Source organism: Pygocentrus nattereri, chromosome 24 (genome assembly GCF_015220715.1).
Source record: "Pygocentrus nattereri isolate fPygNat1 chromosome 24, fPygNat1.pri, whole genome shotgun sequence".
In the NCBI taxonomy this organism is placed as follows: domain Eukaryota; kingdom Metazoa; phylum Chordata; class Actinopteri; order Characiformes; family Serrasalmidae; genus Pygocentrus; species Pygocentrus nattereri.
This window is the reverse complement of record NC_051234.1, coordinates 13928287-13941353: the sequence shown is the minus strand read 5'-3', so window position 1 is coordinate 13941353 and position 13067 is coordinate 13928287. Positions and strand designations below refer to the sequence as shown.

General features: G+C 38.8%; 1 protein-coding gene across 2 annotated transcripts in view; it reads left to right on the top strand.

The window, feature by feature from the left end:
- The window catches only part of tmem245 (transmembrane protein 245), a 29309-nt gene extending 19184 nt beyond the window's left edge, over nt 1–10125 (top strand). For both annotated transcript variants that reach the window (XM_017704009.2, XM_017704008.2), the window contains 5 exons: nt 895–1040; nt 2963–3063; nt 4832–5006; nt 6638–6832; nt 7916–10125. In XM_017704009.2, the coding sequence (XP_017559498.1) occupies nt 895–1040; nt 2963–3063; nt 4832–5006; nt 6638–6832; nt 7916–7961 (663 nt within the window). In that variant the 3' untranslated portion in view covers nt 7962–10125. The remainder of the gene's footprint in view (nt 1–894; nt 1041–2962; nt 3064–4831; nt 5007–6637; nt 6833–7915) is intronic.
- The last annotated feature ends 2942 nt before the right edge of the window (nt 10126–13067 follow it).

The following is a 13067-nucleotide window of genomic DNA, read 5'->3' as shown; positions in this document are numbered from 1 at the left end:
GCTTTGCATGGCTGAGTTTTAACTTGCACTTGTAGATGGAGTGAAGAACTGTGTTCACTAACAATGGTTTTCTGAAGTGTTCCTGAGCCCACGTGATAATATCCGTTACAGAATGATGTTGGTTTTTAATGCAGTGCTGCCTGAGAGATCGAAGGTCACGGGCATTCAATGTTGGTTTTCTGCCTTGCTGCTTACTTGCAGAGATTTCTTCAGATTCTCTGAATCTTTTGATGATATTATGGACTGTAGATGATGAAACACCTAAATTCCTTGCAATTGCACATTGAGAAACGTTGTTCTTAAACTGTTGGACTATTTGCTCACGCTGTTGTTCACAAAGTGGTGAACCTCGCCCCTTGCTTGTGAATGACTGGGCCTTTCAGGGATGCTCCCTTTATGACACTCACCTGTTTCCAATTAACCTGTTCTCCTGTGGAATGTTACAAACAGGTGTTTTTTGAGCATTTCTCAACTTTCCCAGTCTTTTGTTGCCCCTGTCCCAACTTCTTTGGAATGTGTCGCAGGCATCAAATTCAAAATGAGTGAATATTGAACATTAAATATCTTGTCTTTGTAGTGTGTTCAATTGAATATAGGTTGAAAAGGATTTGCAAATCATCGTATTCTGTTTTTATTTATGTTTTACACAGCATCCCAACTTCATTGGAATTGGGGTTGTAGATGAGTTTATGTACTTATACACATTCACAGATCACATATACATCACAGTCTGCCTACTCATTAAACACATTCTACACACAGTTTGTTTATGTAAAGCCCACTCCCAAAAATGTATATCATGAAAAAAAACTTCTGAAAAGTGGTCTATACTGTGTTTTAGAACAAAACACTTCTTATCCAGATTTTCTCATTCATATATGTGCATGTGTTTAGGTGATATTCCTGACCACCCTGTTCTACCTGTTGAGCTCCAGTGGAGAATACTATAAGCCTGTTAAATGGGTGATCAGCCTCACGCCACTGTCTCAGCCTGGACCCTCATCCAACATCATTGGCCAGTCTGTGGAGGAGGCCATCAGGTTCTCATATGCATACGCAAACACACACACACGCTAAGGCATAGTTAGGCCCACTGAATTTTACCAATAGCATTTTTCAATGCAAGCGCCCAGATTTAAATGATATTTCCATATTTTTAAAAAGTTCTGTGCTTATTTAAATTGTAGAAGTGCAAAGAAGCTTACTCAGGCCTTTTTAATGTGGAATAATACATTGTAGAAAGCTTACCAACCTACACATATCTTTTGAGTTTTATATGTAACGTAGAGCAGACTAAAATAGTGGAAAATCTTCTCTGGGTACAATTTTGCCAGGTACAATGTACCCCTCTGCCATGATTGGCTTTTAAAAATATGTTTCAGCCCAAAACAGACTAAAAATGTGGAAAAACATCGAGCATTGGCCATTTCATTTTGTAACTATGTAATGTAGCTTTAATAGCCCTGTTATGCTTCAAACATCTGGTTGAGTACACCAACACTCTGAACAATACTTACTAAGTACACTTCTCTATAATGGCGCATTTCACATAAGACCACTGAATAATTTGGTTGGTATCTTACTGTTTTGTTTTTTTTTTTTTTTGGAGAAAGACATTCTAAAACAATTAGTGGAATCCACCCTTAAAAGCTGTACTTGGTTTATTTGTGAACATTGGAGTACAAACATCTGCTGTAAACAAACATTTTTGTCTTCATTTTTTTGATAATGATTATACACCAAAGCATTCATTTCTATTGCAGTTATAGGTGCAGTAAAGTCACCCCTAGAGGGCAAAAGAGGACTATGATCTCTAAGACCAGACAGAGTTACAGCAGCTTAGTAAAAGACAAAGCTTGGAAAGACATTTGAAGCAGAATATTTATAAATGATTTTTACAGTTTAACTGATTGGATAATTTACAACAAAAAAGAACATGTTAAGAAAATGATGATAATTGATATTACTGATTGATATTGATTTGCATCATAACACTGTCATCTTCTCCAAAACACCTCACGCTTTGCCTAGTGTCACTGTTAAGTTGCTTAGGCTGTAGTAGCCTACAGTTTGAGTAGCTGGCATAGGTATACAATAGTGATACATTTTAATAGTAGACTTCATGTGATGTCATTTCAGTGTGCAGAAGTGTTAGTTTGTGTTTAGCATGTATGTAGCATTATACATAAGACAACAGCCAAACAACCTTGCAATTCAGAGGATCCACTGACGCTTTGAGGGGAAAATGTGTACATATCTGATTTGGGACATTTTTTGTTTACCACAGAAAATTATAGCAATGATTTTTCAAAAACGGTATGTTCCCCCATAGAGCAAATATGCTTAGAGTTTCTGATCTCATGTCATTATGCCATCTACGTAAAGAGGTACGGTTTTAGAACTCACTCAGGTGGGTAGGATGCCCCCCCACCCCTTATAGACTGTGCAGTGCTAGCCAACATAAGCATTTGTTAGCTGCTGTAACAGAAGTTATCATTAGAAAAGTTAGTGTGAGACTCTCGTTCTTGTTCCATATGATTTTTAGTTTTTAGCAGTTGTAATTAAACAATTTTGAAAGTAGGGGGCATTGCAGTACCCTTAGCACTTTCACTTCCCTTCTTCCTGACAAATCCAAGCTTATGCACACACACATACACAGACAGGCACTTTTCCATTAGGAAAGAGTCTGAGGATGCAGCTGTGACGGAGTTTTGTCATTGCTGAAAGGAAATGAGGAGAGCATGATTTACTCTGTGTCTGTTCCAGTGTTTGGTTAAGGAAGTGTGTGTGTGTGTGTGTGTGAGAGAGTATGTGTGAGAGAGGTCAGCAGTAGTGGCCCAGGTGTTCCAGTGAATCTATTTGCATGTCCACTCTCATTGTATACCTTATTGACAGAGCATGAGGCTGAAATAATCTCTATTTATAATAATTATTTATAACAATCTCTCCATTTCTCTCTCAGGGGTGTGTTTGATGCATCTCTTAAGATGGCAGGGTTTTACGGCCTCTACACCTGGCTCACACACACCATTTTTGGCATCAACATCGTCTTCATCCCCTCAGGTAAGACACACACACTCGTGCACTTGGAGTAGCTGGCTATTTATAGCTGCATGGAGATGTGCATGTTTTTGTTTGTTTATCAGTGACACATAGCCTTGGTTTATTCTGGCATACGGTAACCATCTGCCAGCACACACACACACACATACACACACACACACACTCTCTCTCTCTTTCTCTCTCTCTCACACTTGTGTATGTGTGTGTGAGACTCTTGCCTGTCCCTATCTTGCTCTCATCTCCTCTCATTCTGTGTCTTTCCTCCCCCACACCTCAGCTCTTTTCTCTTTCTGTCTCTCACATAAACACACACACACTAGTCCCTTCATCTGCACTTTCAGTTCAGGGCTTTTTGTTATATTTATTTATGTATGCATGTTTTTTTTTGTTTGATATTGCCAATACAGCTCATTATACAATTACATAAATTAAAAAAAAAATGGCAATCAGTAATGTAATCACAAAAAGTTCTAAATGAAAAAAGTTAACACTTCCTCTACAAAAACTAACTTTCCCACATTTTACTGTTTATTTGCTAATATTGCTAATTTGCTATATTAATTTGCTAATACTGATATTTGATATTTTATTACATTTTTTTCCTGTATGTTAAAGTGAGCAAATAATAGAACTTGTGTTAAATGCATTCAAGTTTGCAGAACATAGTATCATGCGGACTTTTAATACTCTGCCAGTTCATTTTTAACAATTTTCTGTCCCTCACAATTAAAGTCAGTTTGTTTGGTAAGATCATAACCAAAAACCACTAAACACTTCTGCTGTTACATAAGAGTGTTGAAGTTTAATAGTACACTTAATTTCATTCAACATCACCTCTATGCATAGATGTGTTAGCCTGCTTGTGGCATGTTTATAGTAACATTTGTATTTTGACTATTTAATGACCTCAGAATTCCTAGGAACTAGTGCAGTGGTGCCCAGTCCCACTCCTGGAGATCTATCACCCTACAGAGTTTAGCTGAATCATATGCAGCTGAATCTAATGCACATTAATGAGGTAATGAAGACATTTAAGGACACCTGAACAGTCAAGTGTTTGATCTGAACTGTCTAGGGTGGTAGACCAAGATGGGACACCCCTGATCTAGTGGCATATGGTGGAAATTGTATGTATTTATGCAACATTTTTATTTATCACAGGACACAATAGCAGCGATTTTCACAAGACCGTTACATTTTCCCATAGAGATAACCAGCTTAAACCTGCTTAAAGCTCTTTATATGGGTATGTCAACAACTGCAAAATTAACCCTTGATTTCACAGATCTAGTCCGTCTGTGAGAAAAGTGATTTCTTATTGTTTGGTGCAACAACAGTAGCCATAAGCCCCAAACACTTCTTGTATTGCAGTCTATTGGACTGACCATGTATCTTATAAGCATTGCTTGAAGTAAACAAAATGTCAATGATAAAAATCACCATTTTTTTCTGATTGGTATGTTCTAGAATCCAGCAGCAGTTCTAGAATTTGCTGATATATCCACCTCCTTGTTTAACGCTTGGCATGGTGTTCTTTTCATCAAATAATGTTCCTTTTTATTTACCCAACCCATTTTTTGTGGCCAAAGAGTCTCATTTTTCATTTTCCAAAATTTCCTTAGCAGCCGTTTCTAGTTGTTTTGCATACTTCAGACATGTTGCAGATCATATTTGTGCAAGCAACACTGCACAGTAGAATGGTAATAATAATATAACAGAATAAATTGACTTGCTTGCATATACATAAAAGTGATTCCTGTGTTTACAGCATTGGCGGCAATTCTGGGTGCTGTACCTTTCTTGGGGACGTATTGGGCAGCGCTGCCGGCGGTGCTGGACCTTTGGCTTGCACAGGGCGAGGGTGTCAAAGCTGTATTGCTGCTCTTCTGCCACCTACTGCCAACATACTTTGTTGACACTGCCATCTACACTGATATATCAGGGTATGAGCGAGGGAGGGAGTGGGTTTCATCTGTCGTCAATGCTGTAAGAAAAAGTTTTCTTGACAATGGCTGAATATTTCTCGTCCTCCGTGAGGACAGTAGCATCTAGCTCTCATACTACTATGTTGCATCTTGTTTTGAGGAAAGTGTAGCTTTCATGCTGTTGGCTTTGTCAGTTTATCAGCGATGTGTTTTGCTTTAAAATAGCATTTTAGATTAGAACTTTTTTGTTAAGATTTTTGAAAGTCAAACAAGTACTAGAAGCTTATGCCCATTAGCGAAGTGCAAAGTGCAGTCTAAATCAAACTTGTTTTAAAATTTTAACACCATATGGATACTCAAGAAGAGCAGAACATTTAGGCAACTTTGGGTTACTGTGCTATAATATCGGCATTTTATTCATTTTCACTGCTCTTGTGTAGAAGGGGTCATCGGTCTTGTCCACAAAGGGCCATTGTGGCTGTATGTTTTCATTAGAACCGAGCAAGCGCTTCATACAACAAAACCATATAGAAAAAGTAACTTATTAACTAGAGAACTCCAAACATTATTTCAGACTAATGCATTTTAGCACACTTAATCATGGTTAAAAGAAAATGCCAGGAATACCAGGAACCATTGTTAAAAATAAACAAATAATAACCACAAATTGCATGACCATCCAATTGAAGGAAAGAAAACAGGAGGACAATCAATAGGTGCCGATAGGAGGCCTTATAGAAATAAATGTTATGCTAATACAAGTAAAAGTAGTCTCAATTTTATAAACATTATTATAAACATTTTATAGGTATAGGTTATCAGCATTGGTATTGAAAAATACCAAACACTGGTCCACAAATCCCACTCCCTACTTTAATTATGCAACATATTTGCATATTTTGTTTGACATACTAGTTGGATGACATAGGTTGGCAGTGTGCTCAATGCCAACTGGTGCACATATAGTCATGTGCAAAAGTTTCAGCATCCCAATCAAATTACATGTTCTATTGATTTTTAAAAAAAATAAAAATAAGTTCATCAAATAAACAGTGATTATGCGTTAAAATGTGCTAAAGTGTATTCTCTACAGAGGATGTGTCATTTTTGAAAAACAAATGCAATTTCACCAGGGACACCCAAACTTTTGCATACCTGTATTATCTGTAGACTAGAGGAAAGGGGAAAAACTATGTACACTTTTTTTTAAGAAAAGTTTTACTTAAAGTTAAGAACCTTATTTCATTTCATTAATGTTTCTGGAAATGCAAGTTTTTCTGAAGACAGCGTTAATAATGTTGGGCGTTTCATATGAGAATGAGTGTTGTGTCCTTGTCTGACTGATTGACTGTCTGTGCCCCGGCTAATGTGTGAATGTTTAATGAGATTAATTAAGGAGAGAGCAGGAAATGCTTGAAGAAACAGCACAAGGACACTCCTACCCTGCAGGGACAGATATTTAGACAATCAAGCTGTTTGTGTAGGTGTTTGTTTTTGCCTTTGATCGATCCATCTGCTCTAATGACAGAGTTGTGGCTAAATGATGAATTGTGTTGTGCTGTTTAAGCCCTGACTGTTGGATGTAGCCTGTATTTTGGATGCACAGGCCAGTATGATTTTTGTAAATATATATTTGTTTGGCTGCGCAGGGGTGGTCACCCTTATCTGACTGGCCTGGCTGTGGCTGGTGGAGCGTACTATCTTGGCTTGGAGGGAGCCATCATAGGCCCGATCCTGCTCTGCATTCTGGTGGTAGCATCTAACATCTACAGCGCTATGCTGATGAGCCCCAGCAGCAGCCAGCCCACACCAGTACAGAGCACCTTCCCTCAACACCTTGGCCGGTAATGTACACACATGCACACAGAGACACGCATTCTCACTTGCAATCAATCGAAGCACCCCACTTTTGATCTGTTCATGCTCTGCCCACAAACATGATCTTTTGTAGCTACGATTGTGATGTTGGACAAGCTTTGCACAGCATTTGGTCAAGATCAAAACCTCATTCAGCCAGTCAAGAAGTGGTAGCACGGTTTTGTCAAAATACATACATTTAGAGTTTTTACCTTCAGTTATTTATTTTATATACATCTGAAAAAGGAGTAAACATTTAATTGACAGGCTAAACTGAAATTTTACCATCTTCAACTGTTTTAACATTAGCTAGCTAAATAATTGTTGTAACATATACTAAAGCTTATGTAGAACCGCTGCCCAAAGTGTGGCCTATGGACCAAAGTTGGCCTGCAGGGACGTTTGATGTGGTCCAACAGAAAGCTGCCTAACGCCCCACTCCTTCAGCCAGTGAAAGAACATATATTTTTAACATTAACAGAACATAGTATTTAGTGAAATGCCAACACTGAACATTTGAGCTTCTTTCAAATAAAATATTCTTTTAAAATGTTAATTTCGCAATTAAACATATAGTGAAATATTACAAAATAAAAATTAAAAAATCTATTGTATGAATCTACTGGGGTTGTAACTGCACTAGGATTACTTACTACTTTCTTGAAAAAAGTAATCCCATTACTCTAAGGTACTCTCTAAAACCCACAGAAATCTGTATCAGCTGGAAAGTAAAAACGATAGCCAAAAAGTAATTTGTTATTTACTTAATTTACTTAATGTAACAGCCAGTTAATTCTAAATGTCATCTAAAAGGCATCTATGCCTTGGAACAAGACAGCCAGTTATGCTGTATTAAAATATGACTGACTTATGCTGTAGGAAGACCAGTAGAAAGGGTTCAAAATTTGCTGCTTCAAAAGAAAATCTTAAAGAATATAATGTAAAGCTTACTAATCTATTTCTGAACGAAGGCTTATTTAGTGAGGATCTTGATCTTCAGCGCAAATATCTGTTCTGGTAGGATTAGATGCTTTGACAGATTGTTTTCTGAGTTTTTCTGTCTCTTTTAGGCCCTTCTTCGATTCTCCTTTGCTGCTGAAAAGAGGGACAGAGTGAAAGAAAACCGGAGATCTTTCATGTGTGCTCTGCTGCTGTTCGGCCCTCACTTCTCAGACGAGCTCCGCTCTGGGGTCTCCCACCCAGCCTCGCAAGGGCACAGAACCTCCGCCTGCACTGGAGGCCTGTTTAAGCTCAAGAACAAAATACTGCAGTACCCTTAAAACAACGAATTACCCCGGTCTTCGATGATGACAGCACAGTGCTCTGATGCTACGTCTTTTGAGCTATGCTGAGCTCCCTTAAGGCTCAGAGGTAGGGCAGAATAAGTGCGGTATTATTTACACAGCTAGCACCTAAACGCCAAGTTCAGTTAGCACTGTGGTGCTTTGGCTCGCACTCCAATGCTACGTGAAGTAGCACACTAATGTTAACTGTACTAAATTATCACACACAAGACTGCACTGTAAAGCTCAAATAACATTTGCTCAGAATCCATTTTGACGGTTAGTTTATTTGTATGGTTGTTTATATTCGTTAGTTAGTGCTCACAATATATTGAACATATCGTGATGATACAGAATGATCCTACCGTGTGGACATGTACAGCGCTAACGACTGTAAGGTTTGTGTGTGTGTGTGCGCGCTCGCGCGCGTTCAAAACGTCTAGATTTTACAGTTAAAATGTTGTTCTGTTGTTTGCCATATTTGAAATGCCTGCCTTTTAAGGCTCAGATCATTTTTTGTAGTTCCTGCTGGTCTAACTAACTACACAGCTGACGACACAGGTATTACTTTGGCTTGCTTGTACATTTTTGTGTGTGTGTGAGAGAAAACACACAACTTTGCCTTATTCTCATCTTACCTCACTCCTTCATAAGACTACATTTAACACCCCAGCACTGATGAGTCCGTCACTGAGTGTAGTGTGTGTGTGTGGAATTCAGGAAGATACTTTTAGCACATTTACCAGCACTTTGTTTTCTTTCATTTCATGCTTGTTGTGCTTTATTACTTAAAGAGGCATTCCGGCCTTTATCCAGAGTTGAACACGTTATTTCTTGGGTTATTCTGTAGCATGGCATTGTATCCCTCAGCCTCAAAGGTTTGACAAGACGTTCATGTTTTCATCCATCCATGTTATCTCGCTACAATACCCAGCATGCATTACACAAATACATCATACCTTGTGGTGCCAACCAGTCCTGATTGCTGGCCTAGCTGATCAAAGCAAATCTAATAAATACAACTCAGCTGGCATTACCTCAGTCCTCAAACAAAATCTCAGTGATTCTATCTAGAATCAGCACAGAATGGAAAACAGAGACAAGTTTTTACTATTTCATCCAGAGGAAAGGAACCAAACTGAGATATCTAGCCAGATACTTTGCTAACTGCAGTGTCCACCTCCTCATCCGACAAGTTATTTCTGTCATATTCAACATCAACAGCTCACCCTCTGCCCCCCCCCCCCCTTCAGAATACATCATCAGAAAAAGGTACTCTTGGTTTTAAACTGGAAAATGTTCCTTTTGAGACTACTGCAGGATCGCTGTAGGATCTGTAGAGGTGTAAAACGGGTGTAGCAAGTGTTACACTTTTCATTTGGCCGGATTGTCCCTTTAAGCCAAAACTGACCAAATACTCATTTTGACTGACGTGCAGTGCTTTACTTTAGCAAAAGCCATGCTCTTAGCCATCTGAAGTACTTTAATGACTCAGATGCTGATGGTGTATTGAGCTGAGCTCATTTCTGACTGAACCTGAGACATGAACCTGAAATCTGGTTTGAGGAGACTTGGACAGTGATTTTTTTTTTTTTAATCTAATTTATTTTAGAGGATTATGAAGGAAACTGGGCGGAAAAAGACCAAATTGTAGAGAAAGCATTATGATAGCTCACACCTAAGATGGAATTTTAGTGTAAGAAGCTTGAATTTAATGCACTGGACATGTAGCACTGCAAGGCAATATGTTGACTGTAGGTAGCTTTGTTTATGCTTCTTTTCACTCACTCAGATGCACTTTGAGGACACTGTTTACCCTAAATGAAAGACAGTAGTTTGTATTTAACAAACATGACTGTAGGATAGTTGGTGATTGATTACTGAACAGTATCACCATTTTTGCTTACGTTTATAGGTTTTCATTTTGAAATGTATAGATATCTTTAACTGAATGTTAAGTGTTTTCTACTTCAGTAATAAAACTGGGATAAAACTTTGTTCTTCTTTGTGTATTCTCCTGAGCAGACACAACAATCTGTCAAGGCTTCTGTAATCATCTAAGTGTTCACTTACAAATAACTATAAGTGTATGCATAGAACATGTAATTTTTGTTGTTTTCCATTAACATTTATATGATATCTGGGTCGAAGCCATTTTTCCTCAGTGGTAAATATGAATAACATTTTCCAGAAATCACTCCATCACACTGGGGATAAAAGAAGTTTTTCAAAAAGTCAAATTAACATGATTTGTCATTTACCCCAGATGCAGTCGAAGAGCTAAGATATGCCTGATCGCTTGTGTGCTTTAGTTTACAAAGGGAGAGGCTAGGCTAATGCTGCTAGCAAACACTGGACCTAGACTGTCACCAGAGCTGGTTTATGTGTCTGGCCACTTCCTGTTTCTCCTGTTATGTCTAAAATATGATTGCAGAACATCAGAAAGTGCCCATGAACATGTCCTAAATGAATCAGGGAGAAGGGAGCTATTTAAATTAGTTTCTCTTCGTCCAGGAACTTCCTTTAATATTGGAAAGTAGAAGTATGTATTTTAAAATGTATGTGAATGTTTACTATTTGTGTACAGCAAACACCTAGCATTACAGCTACTGAGTACAGATTGGTTGGCAAGCGCAGTAGCTCATTGACTGAGTGAAGTCCTGTATTGTGTTCATAAGTGCTCAGAAATATAACAGTTACGTTAAAATATTTTGTGCTGTTCTGTGTTCAGGATATGAATGCATTTTTCTATTTAAAATGTTTAAGCATTTATGTTACTTAAACATTTAATTTGATATACCATATTTTATTAGATAGTATATAACCATTACATTTTTTTAGAATTTATCATTATTATTATTATTTTTTATTTTTTTAATGAATGGATTAATGCTCTGTTTCAACCTATTCATTTTGGACTCGGTTGTGAGCGCCCTCTAGCATTTGACAACCCAGAAGACATTTCTGAGTGGCACTTGTCTACGCATTCTCTGTGGTCACTAATCTCGTCTCCCTAAACGTTTCTTAACCCACTCAAAAGACATCCAGATATTAATTTGTTTCATGCACACACTGATGGGGTTTAGAAAATGTTATGAATTACATAAGTCTATACAAACAAAAATAAAACCGCCATTATGAACACAGATTTAATATATGTGTGTGTGTATATATATATATATATATATATATATATATATATATATATATATATATATATATATATATATATATAAAATAAAGGGAACACTCAAATAATACATCCTAGATCTGAATGAATGAAATATTCTCATTGAATACTTTGTTCTGTACAAAGTTGAATGTGCTGACAACAAAATCACACAAAAATTTATTAACCAATGGATTCCTGGATTTGGAGTCACACACAAAATTAAAGTGGAAAAACACACGACAGGCTGATCCAACTTTGATGTAATGTCCTTAAAACAAGTGCCTGTATGACCTCCCTACAACGCCTGGACATGCTCCTGATGAGGTGGCGGATGGTCTCCTGAGGGATCTCCTCCCAGACCTGGACTAAAGCATCCGCCAACTCCTAGAGAGTCTGTGGTGCAACATGGCGCTGGTGGATGGAGCGAGACATGATGTCCCAGATGTGCTCAATCGGATTCAGGTCTGGGGAACGGGCGGGCCGGTCCATAGCTTCAATGCATTCATCTTGCAGGAACTGCTGACACAGTCCAGCCACATGAGGTCTAGCATTGTCCTGCATTAGGAGGAACCCAGGACCAAACACATATATGCATCATATGTGCATATCCAGAGCATATGGTCTCACAAGGGGCCTGAGGATCTCATTTAGGTACCTCATGGCAGTCAGGCTACCCCTGGTGAGCACATGGAGGGCTGTGCGGCCTTCCAAAGGAATGCCATCCCACACCATTACTGACCCACTGCCAAACCGGTCATGCTGAAGGATGTTGCAGGCAGCAGATCGCTCTCCACGGCGTCTCCAGACTCTGTCATGTCTGTCACATGTGCTCAGTGTGAACCTGCTTTCATCTGTGAAGAGCACAGGGCGCCAGTGGCGAATTTGCCAATCCTGGTGTTCTCTGGCAAATGCCAAGCGTCCTGCATGGTGTTGGGCTGTGAGCACAACCCCCATCTGTGGACGTCGGGCCCTCATACCATCCTCATGGAGTCAGTTTCTAAGCTTTTATGCAGACACATGCACATTTGTGGCCTGCTGGAGGTCATTTTGCAGGGCTCTGGCAGTGCTCCTCCTGTTCCTCCTTGCACAAAGGCGGAGGTAGCGGTCCTGCTGCTAGGTTGTTGTCCTCCTATGGCCTCCCCCACGTCTCCTGATGTACTGGCCTGTCTCCTGGTAGCGCCTCCAGCCTCTGGACACTACGCTGACAGACACAGCAAACCTTGCCACAGCTCGCATTGATGTGCCATCCTGGATGAGCTGCACTTCCTGAGCCACTTGTGTGGGTTGTAGAGTCCGTCTCATGCTACCACGAGTGTGAAAGCACCAACATGCAAAAGTGACCAAAACATCAGCCAGAAAGCAGAAAGGTACTGAGAAGTGGTCTGTGGTCCCCACCTGCAGAACCACTCCTTTATTGAGTGTGTCTTGCTAATCGCCAATAATTTCCACCTGTTGTCTATTCCATTTGCACCACAGCTGTGAAATTAATTGTCAATCAGTGTTGCTTCCTAAGTGGACAGTTTGATTTCTCAGAAGTTATACTGTGTTGTTTAAGTGTTCCCTTTATTTTTTTGAGCAGTGTATGTATATATATATATATATATATATATATATATATATATATATATATATATATACACACACACACACACACACTGTCGATCTCCATTTTTGTCGTTATTTAGTTAATGACATAATTTGAAAATGTCTGTTGTCCTTTACATTGTACGTAAATTTTATAATAAATGGACTAAAAGAAATGAATCG